This window comes from Papaver somniferum, chromosome 5 (genome assembly GCF_003573695.1).
Source record: "Papaver somniferum cultivar HN1 chromosome 5, ASM357369v1, whole genome shotgun sequence".
Lineage (NCBI taxonomy): Eukaryota > Viridiplantae > Streptophyta > Magnoliopsida > Ranunculales > Papaveraceae > Papaver > Papaver somniferum.
In genome coordinates this window covers 158,494,247-158,517,760 of record NC_039362.1, presented here as the reverse complement: position 1 = coordinate 158,517,760, position 23,514 = coordinate 158,494,247, and the positions used below count along the sequence as shown (strand labels likewise).

The 23,514-nt window shown below is 37.0% G+C and overlaps 2 protein-coding genes across 3 annotated transcripts; both read left to right on the top strand.

Annotated features, from left to right (window-relative positions):
- The first annotated feature begins 542 nt into the window (after positions 1 to 542).
- LOC113283372 (putative nuclease HARBI1) lies at positions 543 to 3,740 on the top strand. 2 transcript variants are annotated; one of them, XM_026532606.1, is made up of 4 exons: positions 543 to 723; positions 1,816 to 2,300; positions 2,389 to 2,620; positions 3,082 to 3,740. In XM_026532606.1, the coding sequence occupies exons 2-4, from the start codon at positions 1,830 to 1,832 to the stop codon at positions 3,552 to 3,554; spliced, it is 1,176 nt and encodes a 391-aa protein (XP_026388391.1). In that variant the 5' UTR covers positions 543 to 723; positions 1,816 to 1,829; the 3' UTR covers positions 3,555 to 3,740. The 2 variants fall into 2 exon arrangements, with proteins under 2 accessions (XP_026388391.1, XP_026388390.1); XM_026532605.1 differs by having other exon boundaries at positions 1,807 to 2,300.
- A 737-nt stretch (positions 3,741 to 4,477) lies between these two features.
- On the top strand, positions 4,478 to 23,146 carry LOC113283371 (UDP-glucose:glycoprotein glucosyltransferase-like). Its single transcript, XM_026532604.1, has 37 exons — positions 4,478 to 4,834; positions 5,857 to 6,306; positions 6,411 to 6,564; positions 7,437 to 7,608; positions 8,857 to 8,930; positions 10,112 to 10,208; positions 10,285 to 10,397; positions 10,505 to 10,620; positions 11,476 to 11,533; positions 12,519 to 12,671; positions 12,777 to 12,875; positions 12,976 to 13,137; positions 13,720 to 13,788; positions 13,919 to 14,004; positions 14,167 to 14,329; positions 14,923 to 15,057; positions 15,172 to 15,277; positions 15,382 to 15,476; positions 15,584 to 15,696; positions 15,815 to 15,992; positions 16,241 to 16,309; positions 16,430 to 16,575; positions 17,720 to 17,821; positions 18,431 to 18,578; positions 18,779 to 18,835; positions 18,926 to 19,056; positions 19,176 to 19,264; positions 19,404 to 19,753; positions 20,155 to 20,247; positions 20,988 to 21,049; positions 21,137 to 21,239; positions 21,358 to 21,516; positions 21,628 to 21,768; positions 21,867 to 21,910; positions 22,010 to 22,124; positions 22,305 to 22,457; positions 22,609 to 23,146. The coding sequence occupies exons 1-37, from the start codon at positions 4,665 to 4,667 to the stop codon at positions 22,786 to 22,788; spliced, it is 4,905 nt and encodes a 1,634-aa protein (XP_026388389.1). The 5' UTR covers positions 4,478 to 4,664; the 3' UTR covers positions 22,789 to 23,146.
- Positions 23,147 to 23,514: the final 368 nt, after the last annotated feature.

Sequence of the window (23,514 nt, the reverse complement as noted above, 5' to 3'; positions counted from 1 at the left end):
GACGGAATCATGGTGACATCAGTGTGGATCGACTAGCGCCTTACCAAATTCAGTATCTTTGAGACAAGTAATGGCGAGCAATCCCCAATCACATGTTTCAAAGCTTTTACTATCTGAACAGGTTCAAGGATGTGTCTCATCTTCCTCAAGAAAAGATAATGTTCCATCGAAGACTTAACAACTTGATTGATGGGTTCTGCAGACATGGTGAAGCTCCTGATAGGGAGAGGTTCTTCGTGTACTCCTTCAGTCTCCAAATACAATTCTCACTGGTGGGATTGGTATGATGACTGACGATAATATTTGGGATCTCCTATTTTTTGTTCTGGTCGTCTGACAGGAGGTTACTTGATTGGATCTTGAACCCACACCTAAAACAATTCAACCACTTCTTTCATGGAGAGAGGGAAGTCTGGAGGCGTCTCTATGTTATTGGAGTTGATCTGGATGTGGTTTTCTCTTCGCAGTAGTCGTGCATGTGGTACCTGAGTTGGAGCTGTCGGTGGGGATACATGCACATGATATTGCATCCCAAGCATAGCAAAGCTAATTTAAAAAAACATCAAGTCAAATATACATGCATCCCAAACACCCTCTAAAACCCTCAAATGATGTCAAAAACGCAAAACCCTCTCTTTCTCATTCTGCTAATTTTCGTTTTGACGACGAAGAAAGAGTAGAGAAACGAAACAGAAAATCTATCTGCAACTAACGCGAACACAGGCAAGTCAACTCTCTCTCTCTCTCTCTCTCTCTCTCTCTCCTGCTAATTTTAATGGGTTTCTACATTTGTGGAATTTTGGTAGTATAGTTTTTTCAAGTTTTTTAATATCTAGTGCTATTTTCTTGTGATGGGTGTTTACAACATAGATGTTTTTTTCGTTCTTTTGAAATCAACTTAGTAAGAAATCAATTGTTATAGCAATTGGAAAGAAAAGGTTGAAAATTGAAGATCCGTGATTGATTTTAAGTGTAAGGTGTAGGGTTTTGTAGAGGTTTTGGACACACATTCATAACATCCATTTGCACTTAGTAGGGCACATCAGTGAATTGTCAATTGTGAGCGTTTTTATCTAGGTTATATTCGGTGATATGAACTTACCCTAAGTGTTGATTTTAAGTGGGGGGATGTTGATTTCAGGATCAATTCCGACTTTGTGAGAAGGAGATATAGCAGGATAGTTGAAAACATCAAACACCAACCAAATATGTGTATTTCGTAGAACTTTCATGCTCAAAGATCCAAGATTTTCCATATGTCTTACTCTAGAGTTGATTCTGCACTAAGTTTTCTGTTGATAGTAGTCATTTCCTATTTCGTTCATTTTTACCTTGATTTTCATATGTTTAGATGGTTTATTAGTTTGACTAATTTAAGGGGGTTTTCCTGGGGTCTTTGAATTGTTTCTACGATGTCAAGGGTTAAAGTGTGTCCAAGTAATTGATGTTTGTTTTAGTTAGAACATTTTGCATCACATTTTTGGACACCAAAGTTAGTGAAAATGTATAAGCTTAGGATCGTGATCCATCGCATGTCAATCTGTTCTTACTTCTTTGTTCCCAGTCACCTATTTCCACTATATAAGGATCAAACTTAATCAGTGTCTACGAGACCATGGCAAGTTAAAAGGTAAAGCATTGTCAATTGGTTAGATTTATTATCAGCAGTGTACCCAAGATAAGCGTTTTTATGATTTTGAGCTAGGGAAACTGTATCCTTAGTGCCACGATACATGGCACTTAGATATTTATTGTGCAATAAAAGGTGTTAATTTTTTTCGGAAATTTGTTTTATGATAATTCTAGTGGTAGCAGACATATTAGCTGACATGGATGATTATGACTTGGAACTGGACGAGATGGAACTAGTTGCTGCTGCTGCTGGATATTATCATTATTGTAATACGGAGAAGCCGGTCCCTCGTAATCCCACACATGGCAAATCCGAATTTATGGATGAAATACTGAATGCAGAAGAAGATCGATGCCGTGAGATGTTTCGGATGGATAAACATGTTTTTCGCAAGCTGTGTGACATGTTAAGACGAAGAGACCTGTTACGCGATACACATGGAGTCAAGATTGAGGAACAGGTTGGAATCTTCTTGAACATTATTGGACACAATGAACGTAATCGAGTTATTCAAGAAAGATTTCAACACTCTGGCGAAACCATTAGCCGATATTTTAATAATGCGTTGAAGGCAATCAAGTCATTGTCCCGTGAATTCTTACAGCCCCCAGAGCCAACCACTCCGACAGAAATCCTCGGCAGTACAAGATTCTACCCATATTTTAAGGTGTACACCATTTATATTTTTGTGTCATCGGGTGACTGGTATACATGTTCTTTTTCATCACACTAAAGTGATTTACTGTTCTTCCCAGGACTGTATTGGAGTAATAGATGGCATGCACATCCCTGCACATGTGATAGCGAAAGATCAACCTCGGTTCCGTAATAGGAGGGGTGTTTTGACGCAAAATGTATTGGCAGCTTGCACGTTAGACCTGCAGTTTATTTTTGTATATCCTGGTTGGGAGGGTTCGGCTGAAGATTCACGTGTATTAAGAGCAGTTCTTAATGATCCAGATCAGAATTTCCCACAGATAACTGAAGGTTTTTTCATCCTATTCCCCTTCAAATTTATGTTTTAACATCAATTCTGATAGGTTCTTTCCATACTTATAACTATTATATCAGATGACTTACCTCCATAACTTGTAACTGACTTATCTCCATAACTTGTCACTTAGTGTCACATCCACATCAAGATGGTCTCTGACTTAGTTGGACGATGATTTTTATCCCCTTGAAATCAGCGCTTGAATATCCACATTTTTTAGGCATCTCTTTTCTCTTCACTTCCAATCCATCTGTTATGGTGTTAGTAGTTTAGAATATATGAGTACCCTATATATAATGATTTTCCTGGTGTAGAGAGCATCCGAGTCCCTGAATCATCCTTAGGAGTCCCCTGCACTATGGACAATACCTGGCTGTCATGGAGATGTTCGTATTTACTTTCTCCTATTCTTTGTTGACCTCTATCTAATTTCCCTATGGGTTGTTATGTATAGGCAAATACTACCTTGTTGATGGAGGATACACAAATATGAAGGGATTTGTAGCACCATATCAAGGATATCGCTACCACATCCATGAACTTAGAGGTGCTAATCAACAACCAAAGAATGCGCAGGAGTTGTTTAATCACCGGCATGCATCACTACGATATGCAATCCAGCAATGTACTGAGTTGCTTCAAACACGTTTCCCTGTCCTCAAATTAGCTCCTCCTTATGCATTTCATATCCAAAGGGATTTGATTATTGCTGCATGTGTTCTACATAACTTCATTCGACGCGAGGAAAGAAATGACTGGTTATTTGTCAACTCCCAAATCAAGGCTGCGGCAGAAGTGTCTGAGCCGGATGATCAGCCAGAGGCATCATCCACCTCCATGGCAGAAGAACAAGCAGCGTTTTTGGTTCGACACAAGATTGCAGCATCGATGTGGAATAGCTTCATCAATGAATGGGATGCATGGTGAGGATATAGTAGGCTTTGCCAAGGGCTTAATGCCCAATTTTAAGGGTGCTGTACATGTTGCACAGAGGCTAACTTATCTCCTTATTTATCATTATGCACTATGTATTACTTACTAAATGCTTGCAGATGATTGATTTTTCTTTGGTAAGCAGGCAGATAAAACAACAAGGAAATTCTAGGTCTTCAAGAGTTCGTTACATTTTGTGTGATGTTACAGTATCTATTTTTGTTTTTATAATCTTCTTTGCTCGTAGGATGCAATTACTCTCACGCAATCTGCAAGGGTGTGGAAACCTAACACCCCATATCAGACCCCAGTTGCTCCTTTCTAAACATAGGCCGCAACATGATGAGTAAGAAATACTAGTAATAAGTACATATTCTGTAGGCAGATCCGTGGAAAATGAGATCCAAGGGGAATAAAAATGGTAGTCCAAAATTAATTTCTAAATGCGTGTCCAAATATGTACAGGGTGTTTGGATACCGGGAGAAAAAATCAATTCCACAAATCAAAAGCAAAAAGAGTTTTGATAAGACAATCAGACAATTTCTGACTTTTTTGTTTCTAAGATAAATTAATTATCTTGACTTTCTTGACTTTGTAGGGCGCCTGGATACCAAAAGCAGAAATTAACCTGGCACCTAAAAACAATTTGCTGTATTAGGAAATAACATATCTAAAAATTGATAATTCTAAAAGTTGTGTTCCAAGCTAAGTAGCTAACTTCTAGCTTTTTCATTTAAAATGTATGTTCCAGAAGCCAAGGGCCAAAAGTCCAGAAGTAACATCTAAAATGTATGTAGCCAAACAGCCTCTTGGTAAAAAGGCACACCTCGTAATAAATTAAGAAAAAAGGTGCTAATAACACTTCATTTTCCACTAAAACCCCTCTTCTTTTGGAGATTGTCCTAGCGATATAGCATTCAATTTATTAAACAAGATCTTCTGAAGTCTTCGCAAAGAGAAGACACACAGAATTTCTGAATAGAACATACGAAACCAAAACAAAACCCTAATCTCCGATCAATTAGATTCAAAATCAGATCACTCCCACACAACAAAACCATGAATCTTTAGAGAAATTGAATTGTATTCACAAGATCAAAGTAATGGGTCTTCGTTCCAGATCTGTAAGGTATATTACAGTTTGGGTTTTGATTGTCACTATCGTTATTAGCTTGTCTGGAAGTCCTGTAGCTTCTGAGAATCGACGCCCAAAGAATGTTGAGGTAGCTCTTCGTGCTAAGTGGTCTGGAACTCCATTACTATTAGAAGCCGGGTATGTTACACTCTTTCATTTTCTCTCTTCCAAGATTCGTCCTTCGTCTCCTGTTGATAATTTTCTTAGTGTATCATTGAATAGTTGGAATGTCCTCTCCCCCTGCATCTGAATACTAAGTGACCCTAGTCCGACATTGCATATCACTGAAGAGTCACCCGACTTGAAATAAAATTTTGTACACATCATTCAAGTAGTTCGAAAGTTAATTAAGTTTGAGATAATTCCCCACAGTTTAGGAGCAATATATAAGGACCAACAGAGAGAGTTGCCTCTCGGTAACTATCATGATTAAATTATCCAGGACATGTGGGATTTTTAACTTTAGATCGTCTTAAGTCATCTGACTATCTGAGATTTCCAAAACAATATGAGAGTGACATGTTGAGGTCAGCAGAGAGGGTTTCCTCTCGGTAACCGCTGCCATTAATTCTTTCAAACAACTTGAATTTTGAACATGAAAGTAACATGAGTAGATTCTAAGGTGGTAACTGGTAACTAGGTTGACAATATCCATGTTAGCTGATTCAACAGAGCACATGATTACATGCACTGAGATAAGAATGAAACGAAGTTGATAATAAAGTAGAGATGGTAATGGCGCTACTCAGGATAGGTGTAAATGATTTGACATTTACTATTAGGGTGATATATATGCAACTGAAAAGGGTATGGATCTTCTGTATTCGGGCAGGAAAGGTATTTTCGATGAGTTTGTTATGGTAAATTTTATTTGCATGCTCATTGTTCAAATTGTTCTAGATTCACTTATATCTTATGAACTAAATATACTTTTGTGGGGCATTTGACTCTGTTAGTATCTTCTGCTCGTGTTATTTATGTGCAATCGCCTGTGGCATTTGACGGTTTAGGTGGGGGAATGTAATAGTCTAACCCTTTGAAAAGATTGTTGAGACTGCTTGATGTCAACCTTTTCACATGTCATTCAATTGCTTCTGATGTTTCTCTAAAGCTATCAAGCGTTCACCTCCGATGATTTCTAATTCTGTGTTTCTTGATAGTGAATTGCTTTCTAAAGAATGGAAGGACTTGTTCTGGGAATTCATTGAGGTCTGGCTACGTTCCGAGAATGATTCTGAAACTTCTTCAGCCAAACATTGTGCTAAAAAAATTGCCAAACTTGGACGCTCCCTTCTCAGTGAACCTTTATCATCAATATTTGAGTTTTCTCTCACTCTCCGGTCGTCATCCCCCAGATTAGTGCTTTATCGGCAGTTAGCCGAAGAATCTATATCTTCTTTTCCTCAAGCAGATGAATCCAACTCGAGGCATGTGGCTGCCGACACTCTAGAAGAAGGTGTTGAGAGCTTTGGAAGCAAAGGAGCAGATAACATGCTGATAGGCATGAATCCAGAAGGTCCTAATGGAAAATGTTGCTGGGTTGATACTGGTGCGGTTCTGTACTCTGATGTTTCCGAATTGCAATTGTGGCTTGACTCGCACACGGGATCGTAAGTTCTACTCTCTCTTTGTTTCTTTTTCTCATCACTCTGTCTCATTAGGATAACTTGCGTTGAAAATTGCATCCTTATGAAAATTACTCTTCTGTTACCAGGTCTGGAGATTCATTTGAGCCGCCTGAAATTTATGATTTTGATCATGTGCATTTTGATTCCATTACTGAGAGTCCAGTTGCGATTTTGTACGGGGCACTTGGAACAAATTGTTTTAAAGCTTTTCACGTCGTCCTAGCCGAAGCATCTCGAAAGGTCTGTTTGAACCTTCTAGTCAACAATGCATGTGTATTATGGTGTATTTTTTTCTGTGGGTAACGTTATTTTAATGTCTGGCTTTAAAGGTTGAATGGAAAATTAATATAGTTAGATTGAAAGGTTGATGTCATAAAAGAATGTGTTTACAGTTGTTTGGAACTGGCGCCCTGAAGCTCTCTTATGGCGAGTGTTTGCTAGTGTACCTGTATCTTATCAGAATTTGGAATAGTGTCAGCCCTGCAACTCTGCAACTTATCCGCCATATATTTATATTATAATAACACCATTGCTTCTCTAATTTTTTTATTCGCAAAGCGAGCTCTCATTGGCTGGTCACGAAGGTTTCTAGCTGTAGTTGCTTGAATGCCAAAGTTGTCTGATCTATTCCTTGAATGATAGTGCATTTTTTGCAGCAAATAAATTTAACTGATCTTGTATCAACCGTTTTTGTTTCATTTTATAGTGTTGTTGTATTATCACGAGGTTACAGAATTTAGGGCTCATGCTATACCCCATTGTTTCCCTAGTTACTGTCTTTGTCTTTTCTGCATGGCACGGGGTACCGTCTTTGTCTCTTTTATCAGGCACGGGGTGCTTATATCCTCTGATTTGTAATGTCTGTCCGTACTTAAGATTTTCTAGCTTTAGATGGTCTGGAGTTGTCTTCATTATTAATAACACCTTTCAGATGTCCGCTGCTTATTTTTGTTGTTCTGTCTGAAATCTTCACTCATCTCATTACCATGTCACCTTTTACTTTGATGCTATTGGTAGGTTAAAATTGAAACTTTAGGCTCTAGGTACTGTTAGGCTCATTTGCTGCTAAAGTAATAGCTTGCATGTTGATATAGTACTCCTAATGTATCCAGGGAAGAGTTAAATACGTTGTCAGGCCTGTATTACCTTCTGGATGTGAAGCAACAACTGGCTCCTGTGGTGCTGTTGGTACAGGGGATGCCCTTAACTTGGGTGGTTATGGTGTAGAACTTGCATTGAAAAATATGGAGTACAAAGCTATGGACGACAGTGCAATAAAGAAAGGTCGGTATCATTAATTTTTAGCATCATACAGCTAGTTACTGAGCGGTCAGCACGTTGTAGTTTTATGATGTCGATCTTGTAAATCGATGCAATTGTCTCGATAATCTCGATTGGCTGGCTAGGCCAGTTTTCTTTGTAGATCAGATTCAAGGCTTTGAACTAAGAGTTGTTTGTCGTGTCTTCACTACCAGCACTCAATATTAAATAAAATTGTCTACACTATAATATGACAGATAACATTAGCCTTGTAACCCTGTCGACTTGCTTCTCTTGTTGAATATAATTTCTACCCTCTCTTCATACATGTTCACTCAACTTGGGGCTTATTTCAGGTAGGGATTTCAATTGCTAAAATCTGTACATGTAGCCCAGGACACTCCTTTGAGACCCATTTTAGGTGTTTTATGTTTCTTCTTAAGTATTCTAAACCTTTCTTCTAAACCCAAAGCAGACACTGCATTAATCAGATCATACACTTTATTCTGCTCAATAAAATTTTAGAGATTGCCTTTAGTAAACGTTTAAGCAGTGAGAGACACTTGCTAACACAGCATTATTTCAAGTACAATTATTTCAACTTTAATATCGTCATTTAAGACAAATATAATTTTTATTTCATCGATGCTTGATACAGTCTTGGTGTACATCAGTCTATCATGAGATATTGTTTCTATATTCTTAGTGGTCAGTAAATATCTGCCATTATACTGTCTCTTAATACTTTAACTAGTTTGGTATAGTCAGGCATTAGTTCATTTTCTAAAAGCTCCAGGCAATATTTATTTTGTTTTCTTACGTATGCATAAAATTTAGTTGCCACTGACCAGATACCTACCAAGAAGCAACATCTGTACATTTACTTTTTCTTCGTTGTATTGAAAAAGCGTGGGCATGGTACTGCTATGAGATAATTCGTACATTCACTCGTTTGGATCTTTTAGTCATATGACAGTAGAAGCCTCCTTTTGTGTTATTATCTCTCATGTTTAGAAGCCTTCAGAAAGTTGCCTGTGTTATAATAACTGGACTGTATAAGTCATCTAGGCATCTTGCTTTTAGAACTGCAAGACTCGAAAATTGAGTTTTTTATATGGATGTTTTGCCTTTATCTCTGACATATAGTTTCCTATCTCTACCTATGGTTATTAGGGTAGAAATTCAAATCTTTCTGGATTTTGATCATGTATAATTATGTATATCAACATCTCAACATGAGCCAGTTTTAACATTACTTTATCCGGTTTTCAGGTGTTACTCTAGAAGATCCTCAGACTGAAGACCTGACTCAAGATGTTAGAGGATTCATATTCTCCAAAATATTGGTTTGTATTTTAAAATCTAAATGAAATCCCCGTTTCCTAAATATATAGTACCTTTCTTTGTTAAACTTAAAAGAAACCCCATGTGGTAAAACCTGTGGTATTGGCTAGTACATTAATTTCCCATCATAATGTGGTTATGGATGATATATATGCCTGCATTTTTACTATATAATGTAGTGAACCTTTTTTCCAATCATATTATGGTTGCTATTCAGGGTTTGTATTACGTAATGATAAAGAGGTGGTCAAACTTGACGGAACCATAGGATTGTAGGCTTTATTTTCTAGTACTGTGACCTACAAGTGTGTAATAGTTTAGCTCCTGGTGAATTTTAACCAAATGTAACTTTGTAGCTGTAGGCTCGTCCTGAAGGTGTTGTTCTTTGTTTTCTAGTGATGATACTTTGTTAACATGGAGCCATGGTTTTGATGTATCACTCCTCTTCAAAGTATCTCTGCTGAGATATATTATAATCTTGATCGACTTATTTTGGGGTGTCTTTCTCCATTCCAGTGTTCTGTATTGAATGTTTCTTTTTACAATCTAAATGAAATCCCCCAAATTTCTTATATATATAGTACCTTTCTTTGTTAAACTTAAAAGAAACCCCATGCAGTGAAACCTGTGGTGTTGGCTAGTACATTAATTTCCCATCATATTGTGGTTATGGATGATAAACATGCCTGCATTTTTACTATATAATGTAGTGAACCTTTTTTCCAGTCATATTATGGTTGCTATTCAGGTTTTGTATTAAGTAATAATAAAGAGGTGGTCAAACTTGACGGAACCATAGGTTTGGAGGCTTTATTTTCTAGTACTGTGACCTTCAAGTGTGTAATAGTATAGCTCCTGGTGAATTGTAAACAAATGTAACTTTGTAGCTGTAGGCTCGTCCTGAATGTGTTGTTCTTTGTTTTCTACTGATGATACCTTGTCGACATGGAGCCATGGTTTTGATGTATCACCCCTCTTCAAAATATCTCTGCTGAGATATATTATAATCTTGATCGACTTATTTTGGGGTGCCTTTCTCAATTCCAGTGTTCTGTATTGAATGTTTTTTTTTCTTTTTTCTTGTTACAGCATCTTGTTGTTCGTTGACTTTTTCTGAATGCGAATGATAGCTCAAAGTGTTACTGTTGCAACTGTAATTTGTGTGCTTTCTTTGAATTTGCAGGAGCGCAAGCCTGAGATGACAGCTGAAATAATGGCATTTAGAGATTATCTTTTATCCTCAACAGTATCGGAAACACTGGATGTTTGGGAATTAAAAGGTAAATTTCATTGTATTTGTCGACTTGTAGTCTTCATATTTTCTCCGCAATTTTTTAATATCCATCCTTTTTACAGATTTAGGGCACCAAACTGCACAGAGGATAGTTCATGCTTCTGATCCTTTGCAGTCGATGCAGGAGATCAACCAAAATTTTCCTACTGTAGTTTCATCCCTGTCACGCATGAAGGTACAGCATCTTCTTAGGCAGGATTTCCTGTCGTAAATGTATGAAGTATTTGTCATAGTTACATGTGTTCTGTTGATGCCACTTAATCTCTTCTTTTCAATTGCCAGATCAATGAGTCTATTAAGGAGGAAATTCTAGCTAACCAGCGAATGATTCCACCTGGAAAGTCCTTAATGGCTGTGAATGGTGCTTTAATCAATATCGAAGATATTGATCTCTATCTGTAATGTTTCTTGACTCTCTCTCTCTCTCTCTCTCTCTACACATACACATACACACACGCACAAATATATTTATCTGCTACTTTCTATAAAAAAATTTACTCCTGAAATGTGCTGTGAGTGGTCATTCTTTCCTTTATCTTTACTCTCTATCATGAAATTGGGCATAAAGTGTCAGCTCACTTGTCTTGAGCTTGTGGTGTAGCGTTTGAACTTTATCTTCTTGCCCACAACATTGTGAAAAAAAAGAAAAAATTTGGAGATTTTAAAGTTATTTGAACAGACTGAAAACTCTAGATAATATCTACATATTGGGGTCAGTGTTGTAGCACAAGATTAAATGCTGATAGGATTTCTCGTACCATTGATGTCATATGAACATACATTTTTGGATCGGCTCTCAACTGTTAGAAGTGGGAGGGTTGTCTGATAAGTGAAATCGGCAATTGTCCATGAGGTTGGAGTGTAAACTAGAAGTTGTTAGTTACATTCATGTTCTTTAGGGAAATACTTATGTCGCTCATAAACTAGTTTGTGGATTTGACATTATTATGAACTTTCTCTTCATTAAGACGACGGCTCTTATTTATAACTTCGCAGTGCTCAACCAAGTTTCCAATTATTTCTGTAAATGTTTTCTTAACCTAGCTAGAAATATGTTTTTGGCAAGATTATTGCTCGTTCTTTTGGTTATACCTGAATATTTTATAATCAGTATTTGTTTGTACATAATATATATTCAGCTAGCTAATGAAGGTTCATCATCTCCCACCTAAGGCCCCACCTGACTGGTTTTGCTTAATATCTTTCGTATTTTATTATTTTATTTTTTAATTTGGGGTATCTTATTGCCTCAGGTTGCTTGACATGGTTCATCAGGAAATCTCTTTGGCTGATCAATTTTCAAAACTTAAGGTCAGTAATATTGTTTACTGCTTTACTTGCGAGATTCATTTTCCAAAGCCTAAACTCCAGTCAATCTTCAGTTTGACTTGGATTTATTTTAGTTGTAGATGGCATACCTTTTCTGTTAGCCCATCTTCGCAATTATCCACACATGATTTCTCCAGTATCTTTTATTCAGGTAGTAAAGCAAGTTCTCTTTTTTACCTTAAGGTTTTCAGCCTTCCACTCCTTCATGCCTTAATTTTACATCTGTTAATGATTTGGTCATACGGTGGCATAATTTTATCTATTTTTCTCCATCCTTATCCCCGAATAAGTCAGTTCTTCTTAATGTCGTGTGCTGTCCTCTTATAGTGTTTTCAGATCATTTCCAGTTCACTAGCATCTATGTACATGTGATCCTTCCTTCTTAGCCGTTATAGTTGTTAATGCTTCAGGAATGGCCATTTTATATGTGATATCCTTCTTCGGTGTGCCGTTAGTTGCGAGTGCAAAAGATGCTTGTGTATAAGTTTCTGCAGATAAGTAATTTTTTTTTCTGTTGGACAACATGTAATGGTCCATTTGCCATCCTCAGTATTTTGGCGGGGTCCAGGTTCGCTAAACACAAGATTCTGACTGAAAATATTAGTGGTTGCTTGGTATGTGATGATGTAGTTATCATAGTAGATAGTTTGGTTGGTATGCCAGCGATTAAGAGAGGAGGAAAAGTAGGGGGGAAATAGGAGGTTGGGTAAACTTGATTGCTTCTTCGTTGTAACGTGTTAGAGAGAGTAAGCCAAAGGCCTTCCTATGAAGTTTTCTTCTTTGAGTACCAGAATGTCCGGATGATCGACATAACCTTTGCTATGTGGTTCTCAGTTACGAGGAACTTTACCGTAGCCTTTACCATGCTTTATCACCGATGCAGTTTTTATGTTTGATCTTCGCTAATTTATTTTACCAGTTGTTGAGGAGCCAAGTTTCCAAGTTATTAACTCAATAACATTTTCAGATTCCAAGACAGACTATAAAAAAACTTCTGTCAACTTTACCACCTTCTGAAGCGAGTTCATTTCGGGTTGATTTTCGTTCAACCCACGTTCGTTATCTCAACAATCTGGAGGAAGATGATTTGTACAAGCGATGGAGGAGCAACTTAAATGATGTAGGTCCTTACTTTTGTTATATGTGGATTCAGAGCTCATTTATTTCAATCCTTGCTATCATGGTTTGTGCTCAGAGCTTGACACTGTTCCTTTTACTATTGTAGCTTTTGATGCCAGTTTATCCTGGCCAAATGAGATATATCCGCAAAAATTTGTTTCATGCAGTTCATGTTTTTGATCCAGCTTCTGTCTGTGGGCTTGAGGCAAGCTAGTTTCTCTGACTATTTCCAGTTCGTTATTATTGTGTTTCTGCTGAGGTTACTAAGATTTGTTGTTTTCTTTTTTCATTTTGGCATCTTTCAGTCTGTGGACACGATTTTATCAATGTATGAAAATAATTTTCCCATAAGATTTGGTGTCATACTCTACTCAGCAAAGTTGATCAAGAAGATTGAAGAGCACGCTGGTGAACTACCTCTATCCTCTGCAGGGAAGGATGACAGTATGGAGGATATATCCAGCCTGGTAATTTGTTATCTTGAGATTCCATTTTTTTTTATATTTGTAATTTTTATTTTGATTTTTCTGAATTACTGTGTTTGTTCATCAGCATAAAGGTGGCAGGGTTTAGAAGTTGTTCACATGTTTGAGCATAAATGAAGTTGTTTACTAGTCTTGAATCACAACTCTCACTTGTTGAATTTGAAATAATGAAAATACATCTTTATTAGTTTTCAAAATCAACAAAATCACAAATCCATGAGTTTCTCCCACGTACCTGGATGACAATGTTTGAAATTATTTTCATGCAGCACTGGGTCAATTTAGGTTTGGCAGTAGCATATTTATTATCTTATTACAAATTACATCGTCAACCAAAAAATAAAGCTGTATGAAAGATGAAATGGTCTTTGTCCATAAGGGTGATAGACGATGCTTCAAAATAAAAGAAGAAGAAAAGGGCGATAGACGAGTGCTCCGCATAACCATAAAAATATCACTCATATACAATCAACTGCCTGCTTCATTTTCCCATTATGTTTCGTTCTGTTTTGATTGGTTGTGTTGGACAAGTGAACTGTGGGTTAATTCTATATCCATGTGCAGATTACACGTCTATTCTTATATATTGAGGAGAATCATGGGCCTCGGCTGGCGTTCCAGTTTCTGAGCAATGTGAGTCGGGTGATTTGCAGTTTTTCTTATAAGTCTAATCATTCTGGTTTTGGAATTTAGCATAGTGGATCAGCAGGACATTTGATCTAAAGCTCTATTGTGTTTTGTAACTCTGTACATATTTTTGCAGGTAAATAAATTGCGAAGCGAGGAAGATCTTACTGAAGAAACACTTGAGGTGCATCATGTTGAAGGAGCATTTATTGAAACAATATTGTATGTCAAGTACTGGGATCTTCAGTGAAATTCATTTCATCCAAGCATCAGTGCAGATTAATTATTTGCTTACTTAGTCTATACTAAACACCGGACGGGTTCTTTGTCATCATGTATTGTGTTATTTTGTTTGGCTTAACGATAGTATCGGTTTTTGCACAGACCAAAGGTAAAATCTCCACCTCAAGATGTATTACTGAAACTTCAAAAGGAGCTGACGTTCAAGGAGAGAGCTGAAGAAAGCTCCCTTTTGGTTTTCAACCTTGGCTTGTTCAAGTTGAAATGTTGCCTCTTGATGAACGGGCTTGTCTCTGAGTCAACTGAGGTATGTAATGGCATTTTTGACAGACATGTTTAGCTACCTGGGGTTGTGACTGATTCATAGTTTTTGCATCATATTACGGTTGCAACTGTAGATGTTGTATGGATATTTCCTGTTTAAGGTTTTCTCGTTAATCTCCCTTTGTGGCTTCCTATATATTGACATACTTCTTAGTTCGTTCAACCTTTTTTTTTTTTTTTGAGATTTTTTGCCGAATACCCAAGATGCTATTAGGTTAATCTGCAAATAGTTATGACTCTTACCTCTAGCACTCCGACTCCATTTTCAAGTATTAAACCCTAGTTAGCCGCACTCCTCAAGAAATGTCTATACAGTACTTTGCATCACCAAAAACCCATTTTATGCCTGGAACGTGTTTTCTTGTGTCCTCTTCTAAAATGGTGCACATAAGGGGTGTTTGTACAGTTAGATCATCATCGTTATTACAGCTTTTTTTTTTTTTTTTTTTTTTTGCACCGTAGATCTTTTCCCAAATGTGTCTTATAAGGGTATCATGTTTTTGTCTACCTTTATTTGTATTTCTCGAATACATGTGACAACTCATCATAATGCTTTTAAAATCCAACTTTGTTTAGGATGCTGTGGTAAATGCTATGAATGATGAGCTACCCAGAATTCAGGAACAAGTTTACTATGGTCATATAAACTCGCACACTGATGTTCTGGACCATTTTCTTGCTGAAAATGGCTATCGTCGCTACAATCCACAGGTACATCTGCTTTTCCGTCAAGTACTTGACCCTCCTATCTTGGATTAAGGTAGTCTTGTTTATCTATTAAGCATGTCAACTAGCTAACTCTTCCATTCTTATGTGATGATGTAGATTATTGGTGAGGGGAAGAATAAAAAAAAGTTTAAATCGCTTGCTGCCTCCATTCTTGGAAGTGATTCTGTGCTAAATGATATAAGTTACTTGCACTCTCCTGGAAGTAAGACTTGCTGAAACTTCAGATACTGCTACTTACTTGCCATAAGTGCTGTTACTCTGGGTCATTTATTGCGCATGTTTCTCATGGTTCAACATATGTTTCAGCTGTTGATGATGTGAAGCCAGTAACTCATCTCCTTGTTGTCAACCTAACATCGAAAAAAGGGATAAACTTACTCCGCGAAGGAATACATTACCTGGTTATTATTCTTCATTTTCTGATTGCGCCTCTCGTTATATTCCTTATTTTTATGTCTGTTCTTCTATATGTTGTTATCTGAACTGGAAAGGGGTTATGCTAATGCAGATGGGGGGATCCAAAAGAGCCCGTCTCGGGGCATTATTTACCACCGCAGATGTTGCAGGATCACCAACTCCTCTTTTTGTGAACGTTTTCCGCTTCACTGTAGCCAAATTCAGGTTTGTCATGTCTCTCATAATTCTAATTATCGGAATTTCCTCTCAATGAAATCCATAAATTGGCAGTTTCTGTTCAACATACCTATAAAGCTAAAAGTTATTTTCTTATTGGACACAGTTATAAAAAAAATGTGTTGGAGTTTTTGGACCAGCTATGTGTACTTTTTGAGAGGGACAATCTGTTTACGGTGGAGAAAGTTATCGAGCTAGCCAAAGCAAATAACTTGCCTGTTGAAGAGTTTGAAGCTTCTCTATCAGATGTTTCCAAAGAATTGGTTAGGAGCCATTTGGATAAGGTATCTTTTTATGCGCTGTACTGTCCGTTTGAAAAGCTGTACTCATTTTCTTTCTTATGACTTTTCTTTTGAGATAAATAGCTTTAAAGGTGAGCTGGATTCGTGATTGATGTTATGTATTTCACATCTCCACTTGAATTCCGGAATCCAATATTAACTGCCTCTTGAAATTTATTGCTCAAGGCCTTAGAATATCACATATAGCATGTGTGGTGTAAGTTAATTGAGTTCTCATATTCCATATGCAGGTTTCACAATTTCTATATAGAGAAATGGGGCTCGACTTTGGCGCTACTGGAGTGATCACTAATGGAAGGGTGGGTGTTATATGATTTATATTTGGCTATTGTTAGGTTGGGAAACCTACCGTATGGATTTCGGTGGAGTTGCATCAAATATTTTCATTGTTGCTTACATTTTCTTATTCTATATTACAGATCATGCTTCCTGCCCGCGGGAGCACTTTCTCGCGATATGATCTTGATCTTCTAGAATCAGTAGAGTTTGGACAAAGAATAAAACACATAATGGAAGCTGTCGAAGAAACAAAATTGGATGATATGGACCCGGATATCCTTACAAGGTCTGTCAATATCAATGTTGTTTATGTATTAGCATGTAATGCATATATTGTGATAACCTCTTTGTTGTTCTATGAGCTCTGTTGTCATTTGCATTGGATATCTTGCACAATCCTTGCCCTAATTGTACGTTTCTGCCAAACAAATCCTAATCCTCCACTGAAATGATACGGGAACAATTCATGATTGAACTTGATGGAATTCCGAGGATCACTGATACAGTTCTATTGAAAAATCTAGTGAGCAAAACATGTCTTCAATTGAAAGAGAAACCACTCAGTTTACAAGCGGATAGGCCAGACCTTTCTTTGCAGCTGTGTTACAACGACACGGACACGGTGTCGGTGTCTTGTATCCAATACGCTACTTCGACACGACAACTTAAAAAACTAAAATACGTGGACATGGCACAGACAATATAAATATCATTGAATTTAGCAGTTTGACATGGATATATAACTATATAAGGTAGTGAATTTGCAAGATAAGGCATTACATAAACTTCACCAGAGAGAAGAAATTGTGATAAGAAGGGAGAAAGTCTAGAGCAAGATCAGTGGACAGATTTGGAACTAATTTTTCAAAGTTTTCTAACTGAGTTGTATCTTGAAGTATTGGGAGTATTAGTACGCGTGTCCGAGTAAATACGTATTGACACGGCTGAATATTTCTTTTAGGCGTGTCCTTGTAACACAGCTTTGCAGTAAAGCCAATGAACAATGAAGGGTCAGCAGTAAGTGTTTTTGTTGATCTTGGTTGAAAAGCTGCTCCAGTCTTAGGAATTTCAATTAGACTAGATGCTGATGCCAGAAGGAGATAATGATGGTGTATGGTTTTTGGGTGGCCTTACATATTTCTTCTAGAGTTTGGTTGACTGAAAAATTGTTTATATGGTGCCTAGTTTGGTTGCCATTATGTGACAAACGTTGTCATTGTCAAAACTGTGTTTCTTGTTTCCACTCCTTTTCTCTCTGTTAGTTTCTTGGAACTGCTTTCATCTGTTTTGCTTCAGTTTATTTATCTATTTAAGCTCGTGTATTTTGCTTTCATTATTATCTTATGAGTTTACTCATCATACTGTGTTTATAAACTTTATATGATATTAAGGTGGAAGATTTTAACTTCTAATTCAAATGGTACCTGCAGCAAATTCCTTAGCGACCTTATCATGTTTGTTTCTTCTTCAATGGCTATGCGGGAGCGGAGTTCTGAAAGTGCTCGTTTTGAAGTTCTGAATGCCAAATACAGGTATCCTATTTCTTTAAAGTTTAAGGATATATAGTCACCGACCCCTGATAATATTATGTCGTAAAAATTTAAGATATCTCAAGTCTTTTAGTTTGTCTGAGTTTCATCTTAGGTCCAGCATATATTATGACGTTTATTAGGTATAAGCTATTCAGATTACCTTAATTATGTTAAAAGTTCATAGTTTTATAGGTATTCTTCAGAAGGTACCTTTTCCGATTTGCAGCCCCTAGAGCATGCCTTTAAAGATTGTTTGAACAATGTCTCATTTTGTATACGCATTTTATGTAACTAGTCGACTAAGCTATGGGAAACCTCTTTGTGATTTAGCTAGGGAATACTGTCGATCCTGTTACAAGATGATTTTTATTTATGCAGTGTTGTTAGTCACCTTGTAGTCGTGGTTGAATAAAATTTTGAATTTTCATTTTGCAACCAACTCTCTTTAGGCATACATCCTTGAAAATTACATTTTTTTTTAATATGATACCTGTTGAGTTGAGTTTTTTCTTTTGCTCGTTATTTCACTGACATATAAGTTATAACAATCTAGACTGTTTAAAATTTCGCCTCTATTGTCAACTCTGATTTTCATTTTTTGTTTTATAGTGCTGTTGTTTTTAACAATGATGACGCAAGTATTCATATTGATGCGGTCATTGACCCATTAAGTCCATTGGGTCAAAAGCTTGCTCCACTCCTTCGTTTGCTTTCCAAGTTCGTTCAACCAAGCATGAGGATTGTGCTTAATCCAATGGTGAGTAGTAGAAGGCTCTTAAAAGTACTTTGTTTCCTGCGAACAAGACATTAAACTTCTCACATAAGCATAAAGCAAAAGTAGAATGCTACCAGTTTTAAATATCTATCTATCTGTATATATATTAGTCTCTTCAATTTTCTTCACAACTTATCATATAACTTTTATCTAACTTACATTCATGTTCTCGTCTATGGCAGAGTTCCCTAGTTGACATTCCTCTAAAGAATTATTACAGATTTGTATTGCCAACAATGGTATTGTGAATGCCTTTCAACAACTTTGCATTTTCATACAAGTTTAATGTTCTTTGTGTGTATTATCCTAATTGTTACATTTGTTTATAGGATGACTTTAGCAGTTCTGACTTTGCAATTAATGGTCCTAAAGCATTCTTTGCAAATATGCCGTTGTCCAAAACCCTGACAATGAATCTTGATGTTCCCGAGCCATGGCTTGTGCAGCCTGTTATTGCCGTGTATGTTTCTACCAAAACATAAGTAGTAAAATTGTTTGCTTTAAATTTCCTTCTTTTTCTCTTACCAATACAACTAAGGCATGAAATATTAATCCTTTTATCTGTTCATCATGTTTCAGATATGATTTGGATAATATTGTGCTCGAGAACCTAGGTGATACACGGACATTACAAGCCGTTTATGAACTTGAATCGCTTGTTCTTACTGGTAATTCTTAACTTATGCAGGTTTTCACTAAATTTTTGTCCACTGGCTCCCTGAAGGTTTTGCATTGTTAAGGAATGATCTCCAGTTATTGTGTCTGTAATTATAATATGTTTCTTATGGATAAACATTTCATGACCAGGTCATTGTTCTGAAAAAGACCATGAAGCACCTCGAGGTCTTCAGTTGATTCTTGGAACTAAGAGCAGGGCCCACTTGGTTGATACGCTTGTCATGGCCAATTTAGGATACTTTCAAATGAAAGCCTCTCCTGGGGTTTGGTACCTGCAACTTGCGCCTGGTAGAAGCTCTGACCTATATGTACTTGAGGAACACGAAGATGGAGATGAAGTCCTACCATTCAGAAAGCAGATAACCATAGATGATTTGCGGGGTAAACTAGTGCATTTGGAAGTAGTGAAGAAAAAGGGTAGGGAGCATGATCAGTTATTATCTTCATCTGATGATGCTAACACCTTGGACGAAAGGAAGGTTAGGTTTTGTATATACTTGCTATAGCATGTACTTTTCTCTGTAAGAAATTGTCCAAGTCGTTGGATATGTGAAGTATATAATTGTAAGCTGGTTTCAAGGAGAGTTGTGTCCACAGGTTTCAACGTTGTGTCAGACCAGGTATTTAGTGAACGGTCATTTGTTGGGTTTAGTTCTGTTTTTTTTCGGCCCAAGTAAGAAGTTGTTTGCTTGTAGGCCTAGCTTTGCAAATGATAGTGTTAAAAAAGTCCCAAATCACCTAGATTCTCTGACAATCATGCCCTGTAAGTTAGTTTCTAGGAGAGACTGGTCCATGAGTTACAGTATTCTTCTCTCTTTTTTCTTTTTTTCTTTTTTTTGTATATATCTTTGAATCTATCTTCTCTGTTAATCTTTTACAGGGAAACTCCAAAAGCTGGAATACAAATTTGCTGAAATGGGCATCTGGATTGATTGGTGGGAGTGAACATGAAAAGAGGAAAGGAGGTTCTGTGGTAATTATCTACTTCTCCTGTAAAATAAATTGATTTCAGTCTCTGTAAAATCTGCAAAAAAAATTGTTGATCTTAAGATCAAAATCAAACTGGGATGGAAGCCCAATTATTATCTGTTTAATTTTAAAGAATGGGTCAACATTTGAACTACAAATGCACCTTTTGAACCACAAATCGGATTTTGACATTATATAGGTTAATTGTACCAGCAAAACCATGAAAGACTGCAAGGCTTGCGTTGTGGTTTCAAAGTCTGTGTACATTGCAAACAGTGAAAGCCTTGTAGTGGAGAGTAAATGAAGGCCGCTAGGCAGAAACAACGCTGCATTCCTTGTGCGTTTTGGGATATTTCTAAAACTAATGTTACTACCGATATAAAAATATTTTGGTCCATAATGTGTTGAGGTCCAACTTATATCTATTTTTAGCAGAGTGTATCCTTCTTCTTGTCACTACGTCATTGTAACACCACATACAGCTGAAGTGAGGTTTCTTTAGATGTCGGTTCTCAATTCTGATTAAGAGAAAGCAGGGATTGCATGTATGCTAGACGGAGAGAAGTAAGAATGATAAGTAAATGATTAGAATAATTAGTATAAATGCAAACCAGACTCATATAGAATGATCGTGCAAAAGGTGGGCAATAGTAGAGAATAAGAAAACATAGACTGCTAATTTGGTTTGTTATTTTCTGTTCTGCTGAATTTATTGGCTTAATACTTGCTACCCATTTCCTTCAGGAGCGAAAGGATGGGAGACATGGCAAGACCATTAACATATTTTCAGTTGCTTCTGGGCACTTGTAAGTTTCTCTCCCTCGTATCTGAACCGAGATATAATATTCAGTTCTATCAAACAATTTCATAACTGTATGAATCTGTTTTTGTAGGTATGAACGGTTCCTTAAAATCATGATTTTGAGTGTTCTTAAGAATACGCATAGGCCAGTGAAGTTCTGGTTTATCAAGAATTATCTTTCTCCTCAGTTTAAGGTTTTACTCAAAACTATACTTGAAAGAGAATTCAATTAAAACTCTCTTGTAAATGGATTTAAAAAGTGCGTAAAGTCTATAACGAGCACTTGTTTTCTTGTTTCATTATTTTGTGTAGAATATTATACCACATATGGCACGAGAGTATGGATTCGAGTACGAGTTAATCACGTACAAGTGGCCGACATGGCTACATAAACAGAAGGAAAAGCAAAGAATTATTTGGGCATATAAAATTTTGTTCCTTGATGTTATTTTTCCACTTTCGTTGGAAAAGGTCAGTTGATTTCCTGACTTGGTACATTTTATATAATACGACGATGTTTTTTCCTTTTCTGATCTGTCTTTCACAGATGTGATTCTGACAATGTTGATGCATGCTATGCAGGTTATATTCGTTGATGCCGATCAAATTGTCAGGGCAGACATGGGAGAGCTGTATGACATGGATATGAAAGGAAAACCTTATGGCTATACACCCTTCTGTGATAACAATAAGGATATGGATGGTTTTCGGTTTTGGAGACAAGTAATATCCTCCTTAACTACATGAATACCATCCAAAACTGTACTTTTTATGCTGATTAAAACACTGAGCTTACATTTTTTTTTTAATGTTATGTGTAGGGGTTCTGGAAGGAGCATTTGCGAGGAAGGCCATATCATATAAGGTAGTTACCGACATACTTTAGGGTTTGTGACATATTCTAGGATTTGTGAAGTCTCTCTGCAAAGCAGTCTGTTTCTTACATGCGTGATTCTTTCTGTAGTGCATTATATGTGGTGGATTTGTTAAAGTTCCGACAAACTGCAGCAGGAGACAATCTGAGGGTTTTTTATGAGACTCTCAGCAAGGACCCAAACAGTTTATCTAATCTTGATCAGGTGAGCATAACAAAGTTGCTATCAAATTGGTCAGTTTCTTTAAATTAGGCATTTTGGACAATGATCTCAAATTCGTAATGAGTTGTTAATTTGCCTAGTCTAAGTGTCTTTGTACATTACATATTGATAATGTCACTTTATTACCTAGTTAGGACTGAGAATTTCTTTTCATGTTTCCAGGATCTTCCGAACTATGCGCAGCATACAGTACCGATATTTTCTCTCCCACAGGAATGGTTGTGGTGTGAGTCGTGGTGTGGAAATTCCACAAAAGCAAGGGCAAAGACCATTGATCTCTGTAACAATCCCATGACAAAGGAGCCTAAGCTTCAGGTATTTCTGAGTTGTGGAACTTCATATTTGGACTTCTTATTGGATTCTGGTTCAAGTTCATATGTTTCAAATTGCTTGATTTATTCTAGGCTAGACGGCACGTATCTAACTCCAAAATCCATATAATCATTACTCTTCTTGTCCTGAGCAGGGAGCCAAAAGAATTGTTACTGAGTGGCCGGACCTTGATTTAGAAGCACGTCGATTCACTGCTAGAATTACTGGTGAGGAAATAGATGATGCAAAAGAGACTATTACAACTTCAACTCAGGCAAAGAGTGAAGCAAGCTCTATTGTAGAAGAAGATAAAGAATCCAAGTCAGAGTTGTAACAAAATTTCATGTGATCACCAGAAATTTAGCAATGTTGGAATGTCAGATTATTCCATGGCCGTGTCTCCCCTGCCTTATAAATTTAAGATTTAGGTTAGCTTCTCATTTCACACCTGCAAAGATAAAATTGCAAGTGGTACCCGTGTGATATCCAGTAGCCAATACAAGTAAGAGAAGAGGTTCAAACAAAGCCTCTCACGATAGCCAGATTAGTTAAAGCGCCGAAGAAGTTTTGCAGCTAATTTTTGTTATGCTCTTGGGATAAATTCCAACAGTGGTATCTTGTTACCAAATGTAATTTACATGCAATAATGAAAGAGAGATTATATTGATGATTTCTTATTCTCCCGAGTTCAACTAACCCATTTATCACTGTCTGTTGGGTGGATGAAACCTGTCGATGATTTTTGACAAGCTCTCGGAACTGCTGTCTTGAACTGAAAACTTTCAGATGGATGCTAGTGAAGTTTTATGAAATGAAACAAAGCAATGCTAACATTTTCTTATTGCGTCTATGAAGTGCTTTATTTAGTGGCTTCAGTCAGCAGCTGTTGCTGCTGCTGGGCTGTTGTGAAAGTAACAATCAGCCTGCAGTTGGGAAAGAGAAAGTGCCCTTTCTGTGGCCTAACTGCACCCATGCAAGATTAGTAGGTGTTAAAGATTATTCCAAAGCTGAGACTTTTGGCTACAACGTGGAGTACTAACCACTGCAGTGAAAAGTCAGA

Bases quoted from the DNA above. Each gene is read 5' to 3' on its own strand.
- LOC113283372 (XM_026532606.1), top strand. From the start codon at position 1,830: ATGGATGATTATGACTTGGAACTGGACGAGATGGAACTAGTTGCTGCT. The intron at 2,301-2,388 runs GTGTACACCATT...TGTTCTTCCCAG, and splicing joins GATTCTACCCATATTTTAAG to GACTGTATTGGAGTAATAGA. The intron at 2,621-3,081 runs GTTTTTTCATCC...TGTTATGTATAG, and splicing joins TTTCCCACAGATAACTGAAG to GCAAATACTACCTTGTTGAT.
- LOC113283371 (XM_026532604.1), top strand. From the start codon at position 4,665: ATGGGTCTTCGTTCCAGATCTGTAAGGTATATTACAGTTTGGGTTTTG. The intron at 15,993-16,240 runs GTATCTTTTTAT...TTCCATATGCAG, and splicing joins TTAGGAGCCATTTGGATAAG to GTTTCACAATTTCTATATAG. The intron at 21,050-21,136 runs GTAAGTTTCTCT...CTGTTTTTGTAG, and splicing joins TCAGTTGCTTCTGGGCACTT to GTATGAACGGTTCCTTAAAA.